We start from the raw sequence: 22,099 nt of genomic DNA on the forward strand, positions 1-22,099 counted from the left end.
CAAATTTATGCTAATATATTATTTTTTGGGTGACTGTATTGCATGTATGCTAGACTTTTGTAGTACCTAAACTTGAGGAACGGCCTATTATATATTTTGGATAATTGAACATACCTGTTTCTATTTTTTTGTGTATTTGTTAGATTAATTTGTATATTCTTTTTTTATTTGATTAATTTGTATATTCATTTTATAATTATGTTTACGGAATAGGTCTAGTAATAAAACATTCCAAAAGCAATGCAGTTGTCAATGCAATTTCTATGCTACCAGAGAGCTTTCAATATAGTTTTGTCATTTCATTAATTTGCCATGCCACCCTAATTATTTTAACACCTTTAAATTAATGATTCTCCTAATTTCTTTAGGCACCTACACTTATGTACAAATATCATAAAGACCCTTCTAATTAGTCTCTAAACTCCCTCTTGTCTAGGTCTAGATACCCATAGAGAGCTTAGGGCTCGAAGGCGATGGAAGTATTCGGTGATCGCAAGGAAACATCGTGCTGACTGACGGACAGTTAGAATCTGATGAAGTCTATGAAGAGTCTGAAGTCTTAGATTGTCTGCCTGCAAAAAAACAGAAACACAATTTGAAATTATGAACAGATTATTCAAAATGTATGAGCTTTTTAGTAGATCTATAAAATTTCTCTAAATTTGAGGTTCAATGTATCAGAAAAGTTCATTTATGGATTTACAGATAGAAATTAAAATTCCACTTGTTCATTTACAGTAATGATAGAAACGGATATTTTGTGTGCCTGTGCACATGAACATAAATTTTATATATATAGAGTAAGGCTACACTACTTTGCGAATTAAACGGACTGTTTTAATTCGCACTCATATCTCTAGTTTCAAAGTCTAAATAACCGATTCAAACCGTTAGATGTTTAATCTATATTAAAATGTGCTTGGAGACCAAATTTTACATTTTTTGAAATTTTTTTACTATTTATTAAAATGTACTTGGAGACCAAATTGACACGTAGCAATTGTATCATAACTGGCACATGTTTGTTAACTTAATTGACCTAATTCTGATATTTCTGTGTCTTCTGAAATTTACACTGATTTTTTCTCGCAAGAAAAAAAAACCAATACACAAGAGATTTAATGGTTGAATCTTTTGAATCTGTCGTTATCTTACATACCTATTTGAAGCTGCATGCTAAGATTTTATATATACTCTAGTTGCTAATCTAAATATATTTACTATAGGTAGTTTTTGTATCCCACTGGAATATCTGACACGTAATGAGAGTACTTTCTTTATAGTCACTAGTTAACAAGGGGATTAAAATATGTAACGAATTATTAATGCGTGCAAGTTGACATTTGTAAATTAAGATCGGTAAAAGTCGTCTAAGCCCTGGGCGCTTTTCTTATTTAAAACTAACCATACCATTTGACTTTCGCACAACGTACCACACCAAGTCACCAACCCTCGCCTCCCCCGGGCGTGCTTTCTTGTATAAAATGAATTTGAAAGCATTACATGAATTGTATTATTTTATTGGTCAATAGAAGCTTAGTTGTTTGATCGGTCCCTATCGTAGTTTTAATTTAATTATATGCAAATTAGAGGCCAGATTAAGACGATTCGAAAGCTCTCCTTTTGTTTTTTTTTATTATTATTTTCTTAAGACAAGATTTAAAATTTCCTTTTGAGATGGTAAGTTGGTAACCACTAGTTAAGTCGTATATGATAGATGAGCTTCTTGGCTCTATTCATTTTTCAATATTATTCCCCTTTCAACCACTACAAGTTCATGATGATGCATGCATGACATCATAGTATACTGTTATTTATCACCATAAAACCCCTTATCATATTCTTAATTAACTTTCAGCCATCTGAACAACACCCTTTAAACGAGTCGTGCATGGATAAGCAATTCATTTCACTAGTACAAAATACATAATCACTGCAATTTTAAAATGCAATCAGTGCCAGATATGAGACCGGTATGTCACCATATTTATAGGTTTGCTAATAATTAGTGACAGTTGTTAACAGTAACTGACACTAACTTCTGTACTAGTGCACAATATCTCGTATGTTTTGTGGAAGCACATACCTATGTATGTAATAATTCTGCATGAAATAATGTACATCTTATTTATATAGGTATTCATGTATGTGTACTATATATGTTTATACTGTTACCTGTTTCAACCAATGAAAAAAAGAATTTAACTGTTACCTGTCGAACAAAAGCTTCAAGAGAGGAGAGCTTGGACATGGCGACAGACATGCGGCTCATGAAGCTAGCCATGTCGACAGCCGAGCTGGTTAGCACATCAGAGGTGATGGTTTCAGAGAGAGACCGGTGAACTGCATCGAGGCTGTGATTAAGAGCATCCTCAGACTCTTGTACAGACTGTTGTAGGTTGCAGATTGCCACTATTTGTTGTTCCGTCAATGGCTTGATGTGCCTCAATACAATCTAATTCGACAAGCGCCAACAAAAACAGTGTATAATTAGTATTGAGGAATATATAATACATTCTATATATTGAGTCGTTGCTAAATAATAAAGGTTGCATTTATTTGTTAGAAAGTAAAAAAAAATAATAATAGAAACAGACATGGTCAAACTCATGCTTTTGTTATTGTAACTAATAGTGGAAATTTTCAGAAGTAAACAAAGTAACAAACTAATATTAGGGATGATAATTTTGCCTTTCCTTGTCATATATTTATTTTGGAGGTTATTTTTAGTCATTCCCAGGATAGGTGATAATCAGTTAATTGTCACTGATTATTAACTTTGGTCCTGTTTGTGTATTATATATTTTATTAATAAAATTGTACTGTTTCGGGGAATTATGTATATGTGCATCATTTAAAATTTACAAAACTACCAACAATAAAATTCTATAGTTGGATATACTTGCATCATTTGAAAATTAAAGAAAGAAAATAATTAAAGGCAAAAAAGAAACGGATTATATGCATTTGTAAATCTATCGAGGATATTTTGATGAAATCCCTGTAGTTTTGAAAATGCAAACCTAGCTAATGATATATGAATGACAACATCCACTTATTTAGTTATTTATACATTAGTCAAAAAGAGCAGATGCTTGACAATTTAAAGAATAGTAATACTACACCGACTGACCTACTTATGCGGATGCATATTATTGACACATCTTAATCATATATTCTTTAAATTGTTTTATCTCAGTTGATTACTTAATTATAATCCTATTCCAGTGACTTCCATGAATTTTACAGGTTGAAAACTACGTATTAATTTTGAGATATTTTTTCATTCATTGAATGATAGTACAAGTACTACTGTTTCAAGGAAAGAAATTCAAGGCCGAAATATATTGATCTCAAAAAAGAAAGCAAAATTGAGCTAGCTACCTAGCTAACCACACAAGCGGCTGATCAGGTGATTGCGACAAAGTATATATACTTTTAATATATGGACTAAGCAAAATTTGATTTATATCCCTCTAAAAAAAAAAGAAAATTGTTTGATGTGTGAGACCAGGACTCTAAGTTGGTTTTCTTTTTCTTTGTTTTGATAAGAAATATTGGAAAACATAACTGAAAAAAAAAAAACGGAAAGCGAGATATTCAACCTAAAGATCTTCTTGGTAAGGCGCCTATAATAATAGTAATAATAATTAAATTTTAAAGATTAATATATTTTGTTTCTAAATATCTCCAGTTGATTAGATAACTGTACAAAATATATGAAAAAGGGTACCAAAATCCATCTACAAATTTCGAAGCTGTCTCTATCACATTTCTAACCTCTCCATATACCAACACCTACTTAAACCTTTTCTTCATGACAAGAGGTATCTCGATCGCTGACACTTCACCAGGTTAGTTAATCTATCCTTTTTTCAACAAGGGTTGCTCTCAAGTAGATTATATACAATGTTCTCCTTAAATTTTCAGAAATCCCATTTTGATCCTAGAAATTGATCAATGCATCTTTAGCATCATTTCTTTGTGCAACGTTTGACCTTTCATTATTAGCTTTCATAAAATATATCAAAGATTCGCCAGAAAGCATCATATACAATAATATTTCTAAGTTTTGTATTAATTTGAAAAAATATCGTACTTGGTATTTTTTTTGTTATATTTGATGAGTAATTTATAACTGTACTTTTGTTTTTTGAAATAGAGGATACCCTATATAATTTGAAGAGTAAATTTGAGTCTTTCATGTTGTCAACATTATGGTTTTAAACCAAAAAAATATATTTCTCTTCTTTAATTGATAAATTATTAAATTATTTTGTGGGCCAAAAGAGCTATTTTAAACCCCCATCATTTAATTACTTAACTGTTATATTAATAAAATCTGAAGAGTAGATATAACTACTCTTCTAGTTCGGTACACATGTGTGTGTGTGTGTGTTCTAAATTTGGTATAGCATAATTAATTAAGTAGGAACATATTTCATTAATGTGAAAGCATTACTGTACTTAGTCTTTCTAATAATTAATTAAGTAGGAACATGTTGCATTCAGCAATCAGCATTTATATGCAAGCATAATGTACTTAGTCTGTCTAATAATTGGTGTAACTTGGCCCTGTAATTAATTATTTATTTTCTCATATTATGCAATTCTCTTATTTGGTTTATCATGTTATTGATTGTCATTCTATGTCCTATATTTTTCTTATTACTCATTTTCTTACTAGCTAGTTGATAACTTTCTTGTTTTGCATGATAAAGATTGATTGATATTATATGTCCTATCTTTTTTTACCTGATTACTCTTTTTTTAATTGCATGGTGAAGATTGATTCATATTCTATGTTCTATCATTTTGACCAAAAAAATTTAACAATCTTTTTTTACCAGTTGATTACTTTTTTTTGTATGGTAAAGATTAATTGTCATTTTATTTCCTATCTTTATTTACGGAGAAAAAACTGGGATACGCAGGTTAGAGCACAATAATTCCGATACTATTTTTCTTTTTCATGATATAAATTAAAAGCCTAGTCCCTTGTTCTGAAAATAACCTTTATAAGCTCTCCTGGACGGTAGCCGCCAATCCACAAGAAACACCGCTCTGCTGGGCTCATCCAAGTTCCTGTTGTGAGGTGAAACACATCTGATCTGGCAATATGACCTTTCATATTAATCAGCATCTCATGGTGCGAGAGTGCGCTTTCTACTAGTAACTGCAACTGATTTTCTGGCAAGTGCTCCTCCAATGCAGCACGCAGTTGGAACATGAGTTTGTGGTGCTCCTCCAGCCACCTCACATACTCCATATCAAACATGGCAGCTTCTGGTTTTGTTTCATTGCCATAAATATAATTTTGAAAAATTAGATAACAATTTTTTTATAATTAACCAGTTAATAACTGAGCTATAAAATAGTTAGTAATGCTAGCTAGAAGTTGGTATTGTGGCAATCTAATCAATCACCAAGTGTATAGTGCATCAAAGTACAACTAATGCCAAGGTCACAGAAAAGTATATACTTCGTTATTTTTTTATATTTCTTTTGCAATTGTGATCTATGAAAATATGAAATATTTTGTGAGAAAAAAAAAAATTACCTGCGGTGAGGGCCCCGCCGGCAGTGGGAAGCCCTTGGTCATTAAAAAATAAACCACCACCTAAGATAGAACCCTGTGATATAGAAGAGGGGGGTGGGTGAAAATAAGTAAACGATTATTAATTATAAGCAAAAATTTACATTATATATAGAGAGAGAGATGGGCTAACTTGTTTTGGAAATTAAAGAGGGTGTTTTATTCCGTGCTCATATCTTCATTTTCAAAATTCAAATAGTCGATTTGAACCTTCCAACATGATCTTCATATTAAAATGTACTTGGAGATCAAATTTTACATTTTTTTGGAAATTTTTTAGTATCTTTTTAGAATTTTTGAAAATCACAACTTTTCATTAAAAAAAAAAAGTTGTGATTTTCAAAAATTCTAAAAAGATAGTAAAAAATTTCCAAAAATATAAAATTTGGTCTTCAAACACATTTTAATATAAATATTATGTTGGAAAGTTCAAATCGACTATTTGAACTTTGAAAATGAAGATATGAGCGCGAAGTAAATCACCCACTTTAATTTCCAAAGCAAGTTAGCTCCTCTCTCTCTCTCTCTCTCTATATATATATATATATAAGGAATATAGAAGTAAACATTTCAAAGATGGGGAGAGAAGCATAGCAACATGCACAAGTTACAAGTACAATTATGGGCAGGGGCAGAACTGGGGGGGGGGGGGGGGGGCAAGCAACCCCCCCCCCCCCCCCATAAAATCGAAAATTGCTTACTGGGGTGGTTATTTTCATATGATTTTTTTTTTACAGATGCATATCGATTGGCACTCCCAAAAAATCATCAGTTGGTTGGACTGTGATACTTGGACATCCCCCCCAAATTCAAATTCTGGTTCGCCCCTGATTATGGGGTGTCCAAAATTAAAAAAAAAAAAAATTGTGACAGAAAAATAGAGAAGAGGTACCTCCAGCTCTTCGTGCACTATATTCCAAACCTAATTATGAAGCTATAAAAATAATTTAATTATCATCGACCTGAGTTCTAGCCATTTGAAGCTCTTGCTCTAGCTGACTTAATCTTATCCTACTTGTCTCCAGTTGTTGAATATATGCCTGGTTAGGCAAAGAAAAGAAGGATATATACATATACATAAAATGTTCTTTTAAGTTAAAAAAATAACATTTTAAAAAGACAACTGTTTCACATATGTTAATTGCAAATTCCTAGCAATTAATAGGTCCCATTTAATTTGGTATTGTTAATTCATTGGTTCTACATATTTCTAATTAATAAATATGTTGAAGCTTCTTGTAGATAAGCACAATTGGTTAAAATAATATCATTCTTTCATGAGAATTAATGAAATGTCTTATATATAGTACCATGAAAATTGGATTTGGACCTGTAGTCATGTACATTATCACAGGCATAATAGAAAAATTAATGCTTGATTGTTACTCAAACATAAATCAGTATAGCATTTTATTGACTTGAGCCCATTTCATTATACCTTCTTTCGTATCCTACTTTTCCTAGCTGCTTCTCTATTCTGCGCAAGCCTTCTCAAGGTCTGCAAGCACAACAAAACTTAACTAGATGGTGTGAAAAGTAATTTTGTGATTTCATATGGTGTCAGTTCTCTCACATATTGTACTGTTACAGTGCTTCTTTTTATTTTTCTTCCTTGTCGTTGCAAACGATATATTCTTAATTCTAGTTCATGGAGCACAATACAGCAAGTCATGACTGTATTTGATAACACATGTTAATTAGACCTTTTAATTCTTATCAATTATCTTGGAAAATTTCAGTGCGGTTGCAGTTCTCGTTGGTTGATGATGAACAATTGCACAACCCAGAGATGGGTGTTTAGTTTTTACATAAAACATATATGCGTGTGTGCGTACAGATAAAATAATGTAGAGAAAAAATTGAAGATTTTGCTAACTTTGAAACAGATTATTATCATCTGATTTCTTTTCAAGAATTCAAGTAGTACTAATGGCTGCATGAATAGTAATCAAAAGGAAAAACATGCAGTAGAATGGACCCAGATAAAATATTGTAAAGGAGGTATATCAGTCCAAATTAATGATATCTTATCAAAAGAAAGTTGTAGCAGTTGGGCGCTTATTTTTCATTACTAAAGCATTTGTCTATGTTCTTTTTTAAGAGAAGTAGGGTTGGTGCAACTGCATGTACCTTTGGGTCTGGAGTCTTTGGTGCCTCTTGTTCAGAACTTGATGTTGTGGCTTTTCGACTTCCTTCTCTCTGATATCAGTATATTAGTATTAAGTTTTTAGCTACGATTTAGGGAGGGAGAGCAGCAGAGAGAGAGAGAGAGAGATCTAGAGAGAGGGGTGATAAACCTTAACAGTAGGCCTCTGGTCATTGTCTTGATTAGCTAAGGCAGGTGATGCATGATCACTGTTCTTCCTTTGGGTTGGTGGTGCTCCCATGGCTTGGTTTACTGGGCCTTTTGAAGTGCTTCCATTTGCTAAAGCTTGACCGATCTAAAATCATCATAATCAGACGCTATTGGCCATGAAAAAACAGAGAAAATCCAGATTTTTTTTTCTTTCCTTTTTGGTTCTATCTGTATATCTCTTCGTAGTATATACATTTGTATGATACAATAAATCATATTATCATTTTCTATTTCACAGATCTTTGCGCATTATGTATGTATGTGAATACTCACTATTAGCAACATCTCAAACTATTTCCTTCTCTTTTCTAATTTTTTTTTTTTTTTGAGAAAGTTCTCTTTTTGTAATTTTACAGACCTTTCTTTTTTTGGAATTAGCTGGAGAAAATCCTACTGTTAATTAAACTGATAGTTTAGAAGAGGTTACTGGGCAATTCTGTACTTTGCTGATGGTTTAAAGCCTTAAAGGGAAAAAAAAAAAAAAACCAATGACCTTTCAAAATTATTGAATAAAATATACAATTAAAGAGGAATACCTGGGTTGCGGGGTCCACAGCATGCATGGGCTGAGAAGGGAAGATGTTGAGAGTCTGATCTGCACACATTAACACCTGCATGCATTTAGTGATCTATAATGGTGCAATTCAAGTTATCACACCTATAGCACCCAATTTCCGAATTAACTTATTTTTTTCCCGGATAATTAATATGTTCCTCTTTTCATTAGTTTGTGGTGCTGCTGATTCAGTCATTAAATATATTCTTTAAGTAACATCACTTCCCTCTTAATGAATCTTTAATGATCTTCTAGAATGAATGAATAAATAGTGTTCTGAAAAGTCAACACCAAATATATTTAAACTTCTCTTCTGTTCATTCTTCCACAAAAGAAAAGCTGAGAACTATTTACCGAGTGGACCATTCCATGGAAATGTGCCAAGGAAGCATGGAAGAGGAGTAGGAAAAGAGTAAAATGGAGATAAATTGAAAGGAACTGATGAAAGAGAAAGGGAGAAAAACAAAACCAAAACAAGATAAAGGAAGGATATGACTTTTTTTTTCTAATTTCTGTATTTCTCTTCTTTTTTTTTCCTAATAATACTATATTGAAAGGAAAATATGTCTATCTGATTCGCGAAAAACCAGATTGAAGAAAAAAAATTAGATTGACTTACAATTAACTGCGCATAAAGGACAAACTATATTTTAAAAAGTTATAACAGTCTCCTGTTTTCCCAATGTGAAACAAAGAAACAGAGAATATTATAAATTAGGTAAGCAAGATGTCTTGAGAAAGAGATAGAGAGAGAGAGTTACGTCTGTTTTCTTGAAAGGACGATTGATCATGGTTATCCAGATACTTGAAAATATCTTGATCCAATTCAGCCATATCATAAACAACATTACCCCTATAAAATACACAACAGGAAATAACAAACAAGTATTAAGAAAACGTGAGATACATTTGATGCTATTTTGAAATTTTTAATTGGATTAATGCTGAACTGTCTTCAATTATAGAACGAGTCTTATTGCTTGTATTGCTTTTTTTTATCTCTCTACCTTTTTTTAAAACATCTTAGTTGCTTCTACTTCTACCTAATGAATTGGGTGCTATAGGTGTGATAACTTGAATTGCACCATTAATGTCAGAATTGACATTAATATATTCAGGCTTGTAAAGAATAACTAACCGGGTGAAAAATTAAACATCAATTCAGGTAACCTCCCCGCCGCCCGGCGGTGCCACCCGTCTACTCTAGACAAACCAGAATTTTTTTTTGTACTTTCCTCTCTAATAGGTCCTAAAGTTTCTCCACTTATTTACCCCTTTTCTTTAATATGATAAAATAAGAATAAACAAGCCAAATACTACTATAAATTCAAATTAAAAAGAAAGTAAAACCAAATTATAAAAACGAAACCTCTAGTAAATAACTCAAGTCCCTAATTAAGGTTTTGTACTCCCTTCTCATAATTCTTCAACCAAAATTGTTGCTAAAATATTTAAAACAAGTAGATGATGTCTAAGATTTATTACTTACACCGAAGAGGATGGGCGACTCATCACTGCAAATTAATCTGAAATCCTTGTTCTTTTTTGTATCTATGGTCTCTTTTATCTCAGGAACTTCTCACAAGCTAGATCAGCTTCACCTCTTCAGATTCTCCTTCACCTCAGATATCAATAGAGAATCTAAAACAGATTCTTTATCGTCTTTATCAAAAAAATCATGCAATACAAGTTAAACCTCACCACTTATAACCAACTTTTTTGAACCTCCGATTGGAGGCGTCTCCGACTGTGTACAATCTTCAAGAAATACGAAGGAAGAGATATTCAATAAAAAAAAAATAAGGAGCCTTTCTCCTCTGAGTTCCCTCTAAATCTCTTTCTCCCCCTTCCTTTTGACCAAGAGATAAGAAAAGGCTTAAGAGATGTGGTGCAAAGCTAGTTAGTGTCTAATAGTCTAACAGGAATTAGCAAAAGAGTTGGTAAACTTGCCTTATTTATATATTTCTGAACACATGGTGAAGTAGCTATCAAAATATAGTCATTTTCTACTTTGATTTAGTATTTAAAGGGAAAAGGGAGTCTCTTCAGGATCCAAATCCACTGTTATTCTAGGGAGAATAGCAGCGTGGTGCTCTCCATTTCTGTGTCTATCTCTCTTGTAAAAAGGAGGAGGAGAGATCTCATTCCGTCTCTTCACCGCGCGGTGACTTAACCCGTATGTTTCGGAAACAGCATGAAATGACGATAATATCCTTAGCTACGTGCCATCATGCATGTGACCGCAGCCAGACCCGTTTTAATTACCGTATCTCACTTGGTATGATTTGTGACTCCCGACTCATCATCGTGAAATATCGAAAATACCCCTTTGTACGTGTGGGTAAGCAAAGAAAAGATACAGTGAAAAGTGGCATGCACCGCGTACCTCTGCGAGACAAGTGCCAGATATGAACCCAATTTAAAATAAAAAAGGTTGGCATGCAATTAATGAATCCATATGGACTACAGTTTCTTTTTTTTTGAAAGTTAGTGGCTTTAAATGGACTACTGTTTCATAACAATAAGAACATAAATGTATCCTAATATTAATATAGATTATTTTATCTTCCTTTACCTATTACAAATTTTCCTGGGAAAACTTGTGTTCGTTGTCATAGGTATATTTGTATATCTAAGTTACTAGATTGTGTCAAAGATAATTTGATGTTACACTAAGAAAGAAACAGAGTTTGCATGGGTGCAATAACATTTCAAACTATAATAATACATTTGAAAGAAAATGAGATGCAAATATTTGAGCTACTTTTCCCTCTTGATCCATGACCAATATTTCTCCAAACTAGCTAACTTTTTTAAAAACAATAAACCAGCGTTTATACATTTATTCTTTTGTTTTTAATAGAGAGAACCCTAATAATTAGCTAGGAAGTCGATAAAAAAAAAAAAAGGATGCTAGTGCTCAAAGCAAAACAAAATAAGAATGAATTTCAGTATTTAGTTTCCAATTTGTGATAAAGAGGGGCTTTTATTTTGTACGTACCTCGAGAGACATGGTCCGTTATTTTGTGCTTAATATAACCTTTTTTTTCTTTTATGATGTATGATGGACATATGCTGCTGCATGATATATATGCATGCATATCAATGCACATCCATTCCAAGTATTTGTGTCAAATTGACACAGAATTAATAAGGAATCCGAATAAGGTCACATAAGAACGTCCATATAAGTTTGGCACTTTGCCAACTAACCTTCAAAAAAAAAAAAAAGTCCATATAATATCCTTTTTCCATACCCTTTCTTGTTTGGAATAACTCGTGTCAAAGACTCTGAATTCAACAGAAGAAGAGACCAATTAATATTTAAGAAAGTGAAATGTGTATGACATTACAACCGTGCACTACTGCCAGATATATACAATTTAATTAGTTCTTCTATAGTAATTTTAGTCAAGATAATTAAGTAGAGCGCTTTTATTAGCATTTAGGAGATCAAAATCACCTACGTACCATGCATGGCAAAATATGCTACTTCAGTGAGGCAAGTAACAATTCTTCTTTTTTTCCATTCAAGCCCTAATGCCAACCACTTTATGTAAAAGCTCCTTAATTAGTGTGCTGTACTCTCACACAAGAAAATAATACCTTTACAGAGAAATCAGGAGCGGTCCAATAAGCATCAAACCAAATCCGGAATGATGCCATGTCAGAACCGTCTGGCAAGCATCAAGATTCACCCTAATAATTTTAAGATTCGTCGGTATCAAGTCGCATGAATTTTGATGCAGATCCGACGGCTCCAACCAGGTATTGGACCGTCCCCACCCCCTTTACATAGTGTACAGCCTAGTGTTGGCCTTTTGCTACAGAGGCCCATGAGATGCAGTTCAAAACTTCAACAAAGAAAGAATCACAGCCGTATCAACGGATCAGATCTGGTGAATTGCACCAACAGTTATTGAAAGGATCCTTCTATATATATCTCTTCTTTACAAGTTATATCCTATATCACTACAAAAAATCTTGTTCCAATTAATTGCATAGAGTAATCCAAGTTAGAACCAGCAGTCCAACAGACCAACACTAGATAATAATGAACATGAAAACATTCGTCCCAGATCTTATGTGGTATATTTTCACTGTCATCTGTGTCTCTCGTTCTTAAACAATGAACATAAGATCAACCACCCCTCCCCCCCCCCCCCCCCCCCCCAAAAAAAAAAACCACACACAAAGACTTATAGCGCAGACACCACCGCATAAAGTTTTCAAACTTATATGTTCAATTAGTCAGGAGATAGCCCGATTTCATAGAATTCATATCATAATTATAACTTTACAAGTACAACTAAATTTGAGTTCTCCTAATTGACGAGCTTCCTCAAGTATTTCAATAATATATTTCTGGTCTTAAAATTTATTAAATCAGCTTCAAACGATAAATTTAAATCATTCAAACCGATTTTCTTAATGAAAGCTTTGTTTTCATTTAAATTTTTGAATTTACTTGCTATCAAGTACAAGTGATCAAAATATGAAGAATTTTGTGTGCATTTTAATGCACTATTTTATTAAAATCTTTGACCACTTGTATATATGAAAACAGAGCTCTTATTCAGTTTGAACGGTTTGAATTTGTCGTTTTTGAAGTCGATTTGGTAAATTTTGGAGGACGAAAACATATTGTTGAAATACTAGAGGGAATCGTGTTAGCCTGACTCACTAAATTTCGAATTTTGATACAGACTATCTGATCAGTTTTAACACAAATATTAAAGAGATTTTTTGTATTTCATTTCTGATTGGACTGGTCCGGATCATAATGTTAGATCTATTTTGGCGCAAATATCTAGGGACTTTGTGCATTAATTTCACCTTTGAATCGGATTGGTATGGATTCTGATCGAGGAGTTCGAATCTAAACTCAAAACTTGAGTTACTCGAGGGGATCCGGACTTGAATTCATATCGCTTATGAGTAAGGTTAAAATGCATCATTATTTTTGTACTTCAATTATGTCTCATATTTATATTTTCAGTTTCAAAATTCAAATAGTCGATCCGAATCGTTCAATATGATCTCCATATTGTAATGTATTTGAAGATCAAATTTTTAAAATATTTAATCTTTTTTAAGAAAAATATAAAATTATTGGTCTTGGTGATTCTAGTCCTGACATTTTTATTTTTACCCATTTTCTAAAATGTTTTATTAAAAATAACCAAGTTTTAGGTTTTTTTTTAAATACCCAAGTCGCAGAAATTTCCTGCGACTTGGGTTTTTTTTTTTGCACTATAAATACTGGAGAAACTCTCTCCTCCCTCAAAAATTCAACAGCGCCACACAGAGAAAGAGAGGAAGAGAGAGAGAAGGAGAAGGAGAAGGATAAATCAAGTTTTTTTATGCAACTGTTCACTATTGAAATCAGTAAACTGACAAAATATTTACTATTTACAAATGCAGTTTATTGGCCATGTCTATTGAAATTTCAGTACATTTTGGAGGGAAGTTCAAAACTACTGGAGAAAAACAAAGATTCTGACTCACCCGTAGTTAGGATCCAAAATTCTAAGGGCTGATTGGGTCATGGGAAGATCTGAGTTAACTGCTGATGGGAAGATAGTACTCCCAAAAGCCATGCAACCCGTGGCTCAGAAAATGGTAAGAGTCTTTTGTTTTAACTTTGTGTCATTCAAACAAAATTATAACTTTGTGTACATTACTTTGTCTTTTGTTATAACTAATTTTTTTTATTAACAGTTGGAGGTGGAGGAGGACGTAAATTCGGGCTCCTGGACTGTCGAAAGAGTGGATGATTCCTTGTTCGCAGCGCTCGGGAATAAAGAACACACAGGTCGAGTTAGAGGTGTATCGGTCTATAGGGGCTGGAAGAAGGTATTCAACGGACCAAAACCCTGAAGAAGACCTCGTACCAAAATTAACAAAGACGAGATGGAATCAAGGTTGGCGCAGGTACGCCACGAGGTTAGAATAGAGTACGACGGAAAGTTGGCTGAGATGGAATCAAGGTTGTTGAACCAAATGATCCAAATTACGTAACCATCCGAGCATCAACCTCCCATTTCGCTGGGAATTCGGTGAAGTAGTCAAGCATCAATAACCGAAGTACTAGGCGATTTGGACAATCTAAAGGTAATCACTACTTGTTCATAATCTAAAGGTAATTTTGATAATATCATTAACTATCTAGACAATATTTCATTCTAAAAATAACTAATTGCTGATAATTATTGCAGGAGACCAAAGCATGCGACCTCGTCATGTGGTACGGTACTATTCCTCTGACCTTTGCTAAGGGCATTGTACATCCTCCTCCAGTCGGTGGTCAGCTAAGGCCCAACCATTTCCCCGTAACGGTTAACATGATCATGGAGGGATGGGCTAAGCAGATACCTCTTCCTGTCCCTATTGAGGATATGCTGGTGCTTGATGATGCCCGCCATGAGCATGTCCAATGGTCCAAGAGTCAGATTATTTGGATTAGGTAATCTCTAAATAATCAATATCTTTTGTTACATTCAAATCATTCTTTTGAAATACTTGAAAAAGGTACAAAATTTGATACAGACACGAAGAGATGATGCCAACACTACGGACGAAGCTTTGTCACCGGTACGGAGGGACAAAGAAATAGTCGTCGGGGCTGATGCACCAATAGATTTGCCAGTAGATGCGCAAGTAGACCGTATGGGGCTCACCGAAGAAGAGGTTAGCCATTTGCCTACTGAATTGCGGGTTCTCCACGACTGCTTGATTAAGGCACCCGGGGACATTACGGAAGTCATCATCCCTGTTGACCCCGAGATGTTACTACACGAAGGCAGAGATGTTGTGCTGCCTTTCAAAGAATTCAATGACTTTGTACATGCCTCGTCAATCGATAAATGGCTCGATGTGGGAGTCATCACTTTTTTCCTCATGTTAGTGAAAAAAATTATTTATATCATGTGTATAGCACTCAAATATATATTCTAATGTAATATGATGATTTTTCAGGATCCTAGTCCGAAAATGTGCTGATAATTGTGTGAAAGGTAAGGTGAACTCGTGTGCATTTTTGGACCCCGGAAAACTTAATGCTACAATGGTGGAGTGGTATGGGGATGCGTTTGTCCAGTACATGTGTTAAGCGATGCATCAAGCTCGTACGGATTGCAAGAAATTTATTCTCCTGCCATACCACCAATCGTAGGTTACCTTAACTTATGTATTGTTTATATTTCAATTAAAGAATTAGAAAAAGGAAATGAAAGTGAAATATAAAAAAATGAAATCACACCATGAACCATAGCAAACACTTGTGTCACTATTATATGTTGAAATATATATGTCACTAATTATATGCTAAAGTACTACAATTCTTCTCCTCCCACAGGGGCCACTAGTGTTTGATTGTGATTATGCCACTTGAAAATGCGGTTTTCATCATGGATTCTTCACAGCCCAAAGGAAACATCACTCCTCAACAGTCCAAAAAAATCGTCCCTTTTGTATCAAAGTAAGCAATAATAATTCACTTGGTTTGATTTTTTTCAATTATAACAAATTGTGGAATTGCTAATTATAGTCACTCAATTTTGTAAGGGCTTTTGTGAAATATATAAAGAGGGAGGATTGCAAACCACGAGCAAGCACAAAAATAGATTGAATTGGAAGTGATTGACGAATTTCAAATTTTGTTCAAAAAATTATTGTCATTCTAACATTGGCCGCTAAATATAAATTTCAGTGTCCGCAACAAGAGGCCGATTGGGAATGTTGTTATTACACAATGATTTATATGTTTCACTTTGTCGAAAGCATACAATTCAAATTTCCACAATCACCGGTATGTAATTCATATAATTCATATGTTTGCCTTGACTTGTCCAATTAATATTGATTTCCTCTAATATTTTATTCTACTAAATTTATTTTATTAGTTGCATTTAGAGTTTGGTAAATACCCCCGGGGACCCAACCCGGACCGGTCCGCCCGTGCCCGTGCCCGGACCGGACCGTGCCCGTGCCACGGGTATGCACGGGTACACGGGCACACGGGCACGGGTATTAAACGGGCCGGACCCGGTTTTTTCAAAAAATGCCCGTGAGAACCCGGACCCCCGTACCCGTAACCCGTACCCGTGACGCCCGTGCCCGTGAGACCGTGCGCCCATGCCCGTGCCCGTGCCCGTGAGCCCGTGGGAGAATTTTTTTTTTTTTTTTTTTTTTTGGGTCTAAATTTCGAAATTTGAACTCAAATTCTCCCCCCCATTCCTCCCATGCCCCACATCCCCACTTTCTACCCGGACCCCTACCCATTTTTTTTTTTCAGTTTTTTTTTTTTTTTTTTTTTAAAAAATTCAAATTTTAATCCCTCCAAACAAAATTCTATAAATATACACTCATTCCTTACAAATATTCACATCTCTCTCAATATTTTCATCTCTCATTCTCTCAATCTCAATCTCAATATTTTTATTATTCTCCAATTTTAATTTTATTGTTAAAAAAAATAGTTGTTAATTTAACAAATACGCAAACACAAACACGCAAACGGAAAGGGAATTACGAAGGTATTCTCGAAGATTTTCCCACGAAATTAAAAAGGTAACATTAACTTTTGTTAGATTACATTTTGTTAGATTAAATTTTGCTAGATTAAATTTTGTTAGATTGAAATATTGAATGTTAGATTTATTTTTGTAGAAAAAATTTAGAATTTAAATTGAATGTTAGATTTAGTTTATGTTAGATTTATTGAATGTTAAGTAATTAGATTTGTTATATTTATTGAATGTTAGATTTATTAAATTTGTTAAGTAATTAGATTTATAAGATTTATTTTATGTTAGATTTGTTAGATTTATTTAGTTTATATTAGATTTGTTAGATGTGTAATAATTATATTTGTTTTGAATATGTGATGTTAGATTTTATTTTTGAAATTCGGATTTATTTTTAATAGGTTAATAAAAGATGTTAGATTTATTTTGTTGAATATGTGAAGTAATTAGATTTGTTTTGAATAGGTTAGATTTTATTTTTGAAATTCGGATTTATTTTTAATAGGTTAAATAAAGATGTTAGATTTGTTTTTTTGAATATGTGAAGTAATTACACTTGTTTTGAATAGGTTATATTTTATATTTTGAAATTCGAATTTATTTTTAATAGGTTAAATAAAGATGTTAGATTTATTTTTTTGAATATATGAAGTAATTTGATTTGTTTTGAATAGGTTAGATTTTATTTTTGAAATTCGGATTTATTTTTAATAGGTTAATAAAAGATGTTAGATTTATTTTGTTGAATATGTGAAATAATTAGATTTGTTTTGAATAGGTTAGATTTTATTTTTGAAATTCGGATTTATTTTTAATAGGTTAAATAAAGATGTTAGATTTGTTTTTTTGAATATGTGAAGTAATTACACTTGTTTTGAATAGGTTATATTTTATATTTTGAAATTCGGATTTATTTTTAATAGGTTAAATAAAGATGTTAGATTTGTTTTTTTGAATATGTGAAGTAATTACACTTGTTTTGAATAGGTTATATTTTATATTTTGAAATTCGGATTTATTTTTAATAGGTTAAATAAAGATGTTAGATTTATTTTTTTGAATATGTGAAGTAATTTGATTTGTTTTGAATAGGTTAGATTTTATTTTTGAAATTCGGATTTATTTTTAATAGGTTAAATAAAGATGTTAGATTTTTTTTTTAATATGTGAAGTAATTAGACTTGTTTTGAATAGGTTATATTTTATATTTTGAAATTCGGATTTATTTTTAATAGGTTAAATAAAGATGTTAGATTTAATTTTTATGGTTATTTTTTAAATTATAAATTTCTAAATATTTCAATTAGTTTTTAAATTATTCATTTTTACGAAAAATTACTAACAAAAAAAAAGTTAGAACTCTGCCTATGTTATTTTACATAGCCGGTCCCAAGCCCGAAATAAAAGAGGAGGGTAACTTTCATTTTTTAATCTATTGTTTTAAAATAAGAGCTTAATTATTTTTAAAATAATTGATTTAAGAAATTTTTGATTTATATTTTATTATAACAAAAATTATTGAGTTCAAATATACAACCATGTCAAATGAGTTTAAATTGGTATGAATTTATATTTATAATTTATTGGTTTTCAAAAAAAAAAAAACAGAAAAAAAAAACAGCAAAAAAAAACAGCAAAATAAAACAGAAAAAAAAGCAAAAAAAACAGCAAAATAAAACAGAAAAAAACAGAACAAAAAAAAAAAAAAACGAAAAAACAGAACAAAAAAACAGAACGAAAAAAAAAACAGAACAAAAAAAAATAGAACCGAAAAACCGAACAGAAAAACTGAAAAAAAACAGAAACAAAAAACAGAAAGAAAAAAAAAAAAAAAAAAAAACCGGTCCGGACCCGGACCGGACCGGACCGCCCGGCCCCCGGTACCCGGACCGTCCTGCCCCCGAACCCGTGACGGGCACGGGTATTAAACGGGCAGGGCAGAATTTTTGAAAAAAAAACCCGTGACGCCCGGCCCGTTGTACCCGTGTGCCCGTGACGCCCGTGACCGTGGCTACCCGTGCCCGTGCCCGGGTTTTGCCCGGACCGCCCGGCCCGGCCCGTTTACCAATCACTAGTTGCATTGTTATAATTACAATATTTATTTTTATAAAGCAAAACAGAGATGTAGTTGCTATATTTTGTATTTTTGTAACTTATATATTTTGAATTTTTGTAGTATACATCAAAGCAAAGGAGTTACTCCGAGCAGATAGATTATTTTAGATGTATGTGGGCAAGGTGGTTTCAACAAGAATTTTGTAAATCACAATACGGATTTGTATAATTTTGTATAATTTAGTGTACATGAATTTTGTATAATTTAGTGTACATGGATTTTGTATAATTTAGTGTACATGAATTTTGTATAATTTTGTTTAGGGGTTTTGGTATTCTGATTTTGGAAATTCTCTGTTTTAGAATTGATCTGATTTTAAATGGCTAGCAAACTGGAGGCTAGCCAAAAAAAATAAAAATTGAAAAAAAAAATAAGACTATTATACACGGATATTTACAAAAAGTCCGTGTAGAAAGGTATTTAAAGAACAAATAAAAATATAAGAGAGTTACATGGCTGTTTATGTAATAATTTGTGTAGAAATAGTTATTGTACATGGATATTTAGTTAGACGTCCGTGTAGAAAGAGTGATCGTACATGGCTGTTTATGTAAAACTCCGTGTAGTTCTCCAGGAATTATTCACAGTTGTTTATGTAATAATCCATGTAAAAATAGTAATTGTACATGAATATTAAGCTAAACGTCTGTGTAGACATAGTAATCGTACACGGCTGTTTATGTAATAATCTGTGTAGCTCGGTAATGGAGAGCGCCACTGGCAAGGAATTGTACACGGCTGCTTATGTAATAATCCGTGTAGAATAGTAATTGTACACGGATATTTATCTAAACGTCCGTGTAAAAATTGTAATCGTACACGGCTGTTTATGTAATAATCTGTGTAGCTCTCACTAATGGCACGCGGGTAAATATCCATGTGAATTTATTCAGGAATTTCTACACCCTCACACTCCACACGGTAGGAAATCCATGTAGCTCCCTTATTTATGTCCGTATGCAATCTCCATTTCTGTAGTAGTGGGTCTCGTTTAATCACGAAAATATTTTCTATTTTTTTTTTTTTTGGAATGGGAAAGTTTGATTGAACTATTCAATATTTTCCATTTGCATTTTTTTTTTCGTTTCTTATTTCTCTATACCCTTAGAATGTCTAACTCAATAAAAATTGCGTTTGCCTTAGCGTACACATCATTCTAAAGAGAGTAAATATTATGCATAGGGTCAGGTTAAAAAATTTCAATTAGTAAAACTTCTGCAGTCATAAACAGAACTAGAAAATTAAGATTAAAAGGCTGAATAAATTATTGTCCTGGAATTTTAATTAATAAGGAAGCTAAAAGGTATAAGTACTCACAAAATTTATAAAATATAAAACTGCTAATTTTTAATTTATAGAGGTGATTTGGACGCCTCTAATAAAGATCTGTCTCTCCCAGTGTACAAGTTGTGGCTCACATATTTGTAAATTGTGAGCAAAAAGTAAATATGTGGTAAAATATATAAAAATTAAAGATGAATTATCATCGAAAATATAATAAATGAGATGTAAAAACGTAGGCCATATGTGTAGAATTAATGTTGATGACATATACAGAAATACAACTGTCCAGAATTATGTTAATAACATAGCCATGATAATTGCAAAACTATTTGCTGGTTACATAGTTTTTATTTTCGGAAATTCTGAGTGTATCTATCGTTTTTTATATCTAGCAAGGCATGGCACTCATTTTAGAAAGGTAAGCTTTAAAAGTTGGAGATTTTAAAATTTAAACTTAAAAATTATGAGTAAAGATTTTGTATCCCGCCTTCTAGTTTCCTAAAAGTCCTCCGCTCTTCTAACTAACTGTCCAACTACTTTCGTTTGAAAGCAAATTAAATATTACTCTCCTCTTAGAAAGAAAAAAGGGAGCATCTAGCTATCCCCCCGTAACAATCTCCCATTTCATCCCCCAGTCATTAACTACTTCAATAACTACTAACTATCTAGGGGGACCACTTACTATTTGAGGACCACATAATATTTGAAATATTTTACAACTGGCGCGCGCAAGTATTCATCTATAATATATCAAGTATTCATCTATAACACATCAAGTATTCATACATAATATATCAAGTATTTTTTAAAAAAAAGCTGGACACGTTTTTAGAGGTGGGATTTTTTTTTCTTTGTTCAATCTAATCAATATTTCTGATGATTGGTGAGAAACTTTGCAAATCTAAAACCATGAATGTTTTTGACATAATTTTATCTTTAAAATGAGATCCATGATGATATACTTTCGAGTTGTCCGTTGTACAAGTATTCATCCTTATCGAGAAAATATTCATCCTTATTCATCCTCGTCGTGCAAGTGCAAATATAGAAACTGGACACATCACTCATCCATCTTTTACACGTTTTTAGATGTGGTTTTTTTTTCTCCGTTCAATATAACCAATATTTCTGACGATCTATGAGGAATTTTGCAAATCTAAAACCACGAACATTTTCTACACAATTTTATCTTTCAAATGAGATCCATGATGACATACTTTCGAGTTGTCCGTTGCACAAGTATTCATCTCTTATCGAGAAAGTATTAATCCTCATCGTGTAAGTGTAAATATAAAAACTGGACACATCACTAATCTATTTTTTACATGTTTTTAGATGTGGGTTTTTTTTTCTCCGTTCAATCTAACCAATATTTCTCACGATCTGGGAAGAATTTTGCAAATCTAAAACCACGAACGTTTTCTACACAATTTTATCTTTCAAATGAGATCCATGATGACATACTTTCGAGTTGTCTGTTGCACAAGTATTAATATCTTGTCACGCAAGTATTCATACATAAGATATTAAGTATTCATTTATACACATTGAAGTATTCATCTCTAAGACATCAAGTATTCATTCATATATCTCTAATTTTTTTTCAAAATTTGTTTTTATGTCATTTATTTAATACGCAATGGCCTAATTCACCATTAATAAA

General features: G+C 32.5%; 1 protein-coding gene and 2 long non-coding RNA genes across 7 annotated transcripts; 2 read left to right on the top strand and 1 right to left on the bottom strand.

Annotated features, from left to right (window-relative positions):
- Positions 1-276: 276 nt before the first annotated feature.
- Positions 277-10,435, bottom strand: LOC144564959 (bZIP transcription factor TGA10-like). 4 transcript variants are annotated; one of them, XM_078314565.1, is made up of 11 exons: positions 9,998-10,435; positions 9,270-9,361; positions 8,489-8,547; positions 7,894-8,037; positions 7,727-7,795; positions 7,035-7,094; positions 6,559-6,636; positions 5,561-5,633; positions 5,015-5,286; positions 2,213-2,455; positions 277-572 (listed from the first exon to the last, which is right to left on the bottom strand). In XM_078314565.1, exons 1-11 carry the CDS (start codon positions 10,018-10,020, stop codon positions 417-419), a joined length of 1,269 nt encoding a protein of 422 aa, XP_078170691.1. In that variant the 5' UTR covers positions 10,021-10,435; the 3' UTR covers positions 277-416. The 4 variants fall into 4 exon arrangements, with proteins under 4 accessions (XP_078170691.1, XP_078170690.1, XP_078170689.1 ...); XM_078314564.1 differs by having other exon boundaries at positions 5,015-5,283; positions 8,489-8,581; positions 9,998-10,152; XM_078314563.1 differs by having other exon boundaries at positions 8,489-8,581; positions 9,998-10,152.
- Positions 10,436-14,047: 3,612 nt separating this feature from the next.
- LOC144564969 (uncharacterized) lies at positions 14,048-14,384 on the top strand. Its single transcript, XR_013514801.1, has 2 exons — positions 14,048-14,130; positions 14,230-14,384. It is a non-coding gene; the product is annotated as an uncharacterized LOC144564969 (long non-coding RNA).
- A 919-nt stretch (positions 14,385-15,303) lies between these two features.
- LOC144565086 (uncharacterized) lies at positions 15,304-16,023 on the top strand. Of its 2 annotated transcripts, none has more exons than XR_013514834.1 (3): positions 15,304-15,410; positions 15,487-15,678; positions 15,933-16,023. It is a non-coding gene; the product is annotated as an uncharacterized LOC144565086 (long non-coding RNA). The 2 variants fall into 2 exon arrangements; XR_013514835.1 differs by having other exon boundaries at positions 15,866-16,015.
- The last annotated feature ends 6,076 nt before the right edge of the window (positions 16,024-22,099 follow it).

Source organism: Carex rostrata, chromosome 14, assembly GCF_964058835.1.
Source record: "Carex rostrata chromosome 14, lpCarRost1.2, whole genome shotgun sequence".
Lineage (NCBI taxonomy): Eukaryota > Viridiplantae > Streptophyta > Magnoliopsida > Poales > Cyperaceae > Carex > Carex rostrata.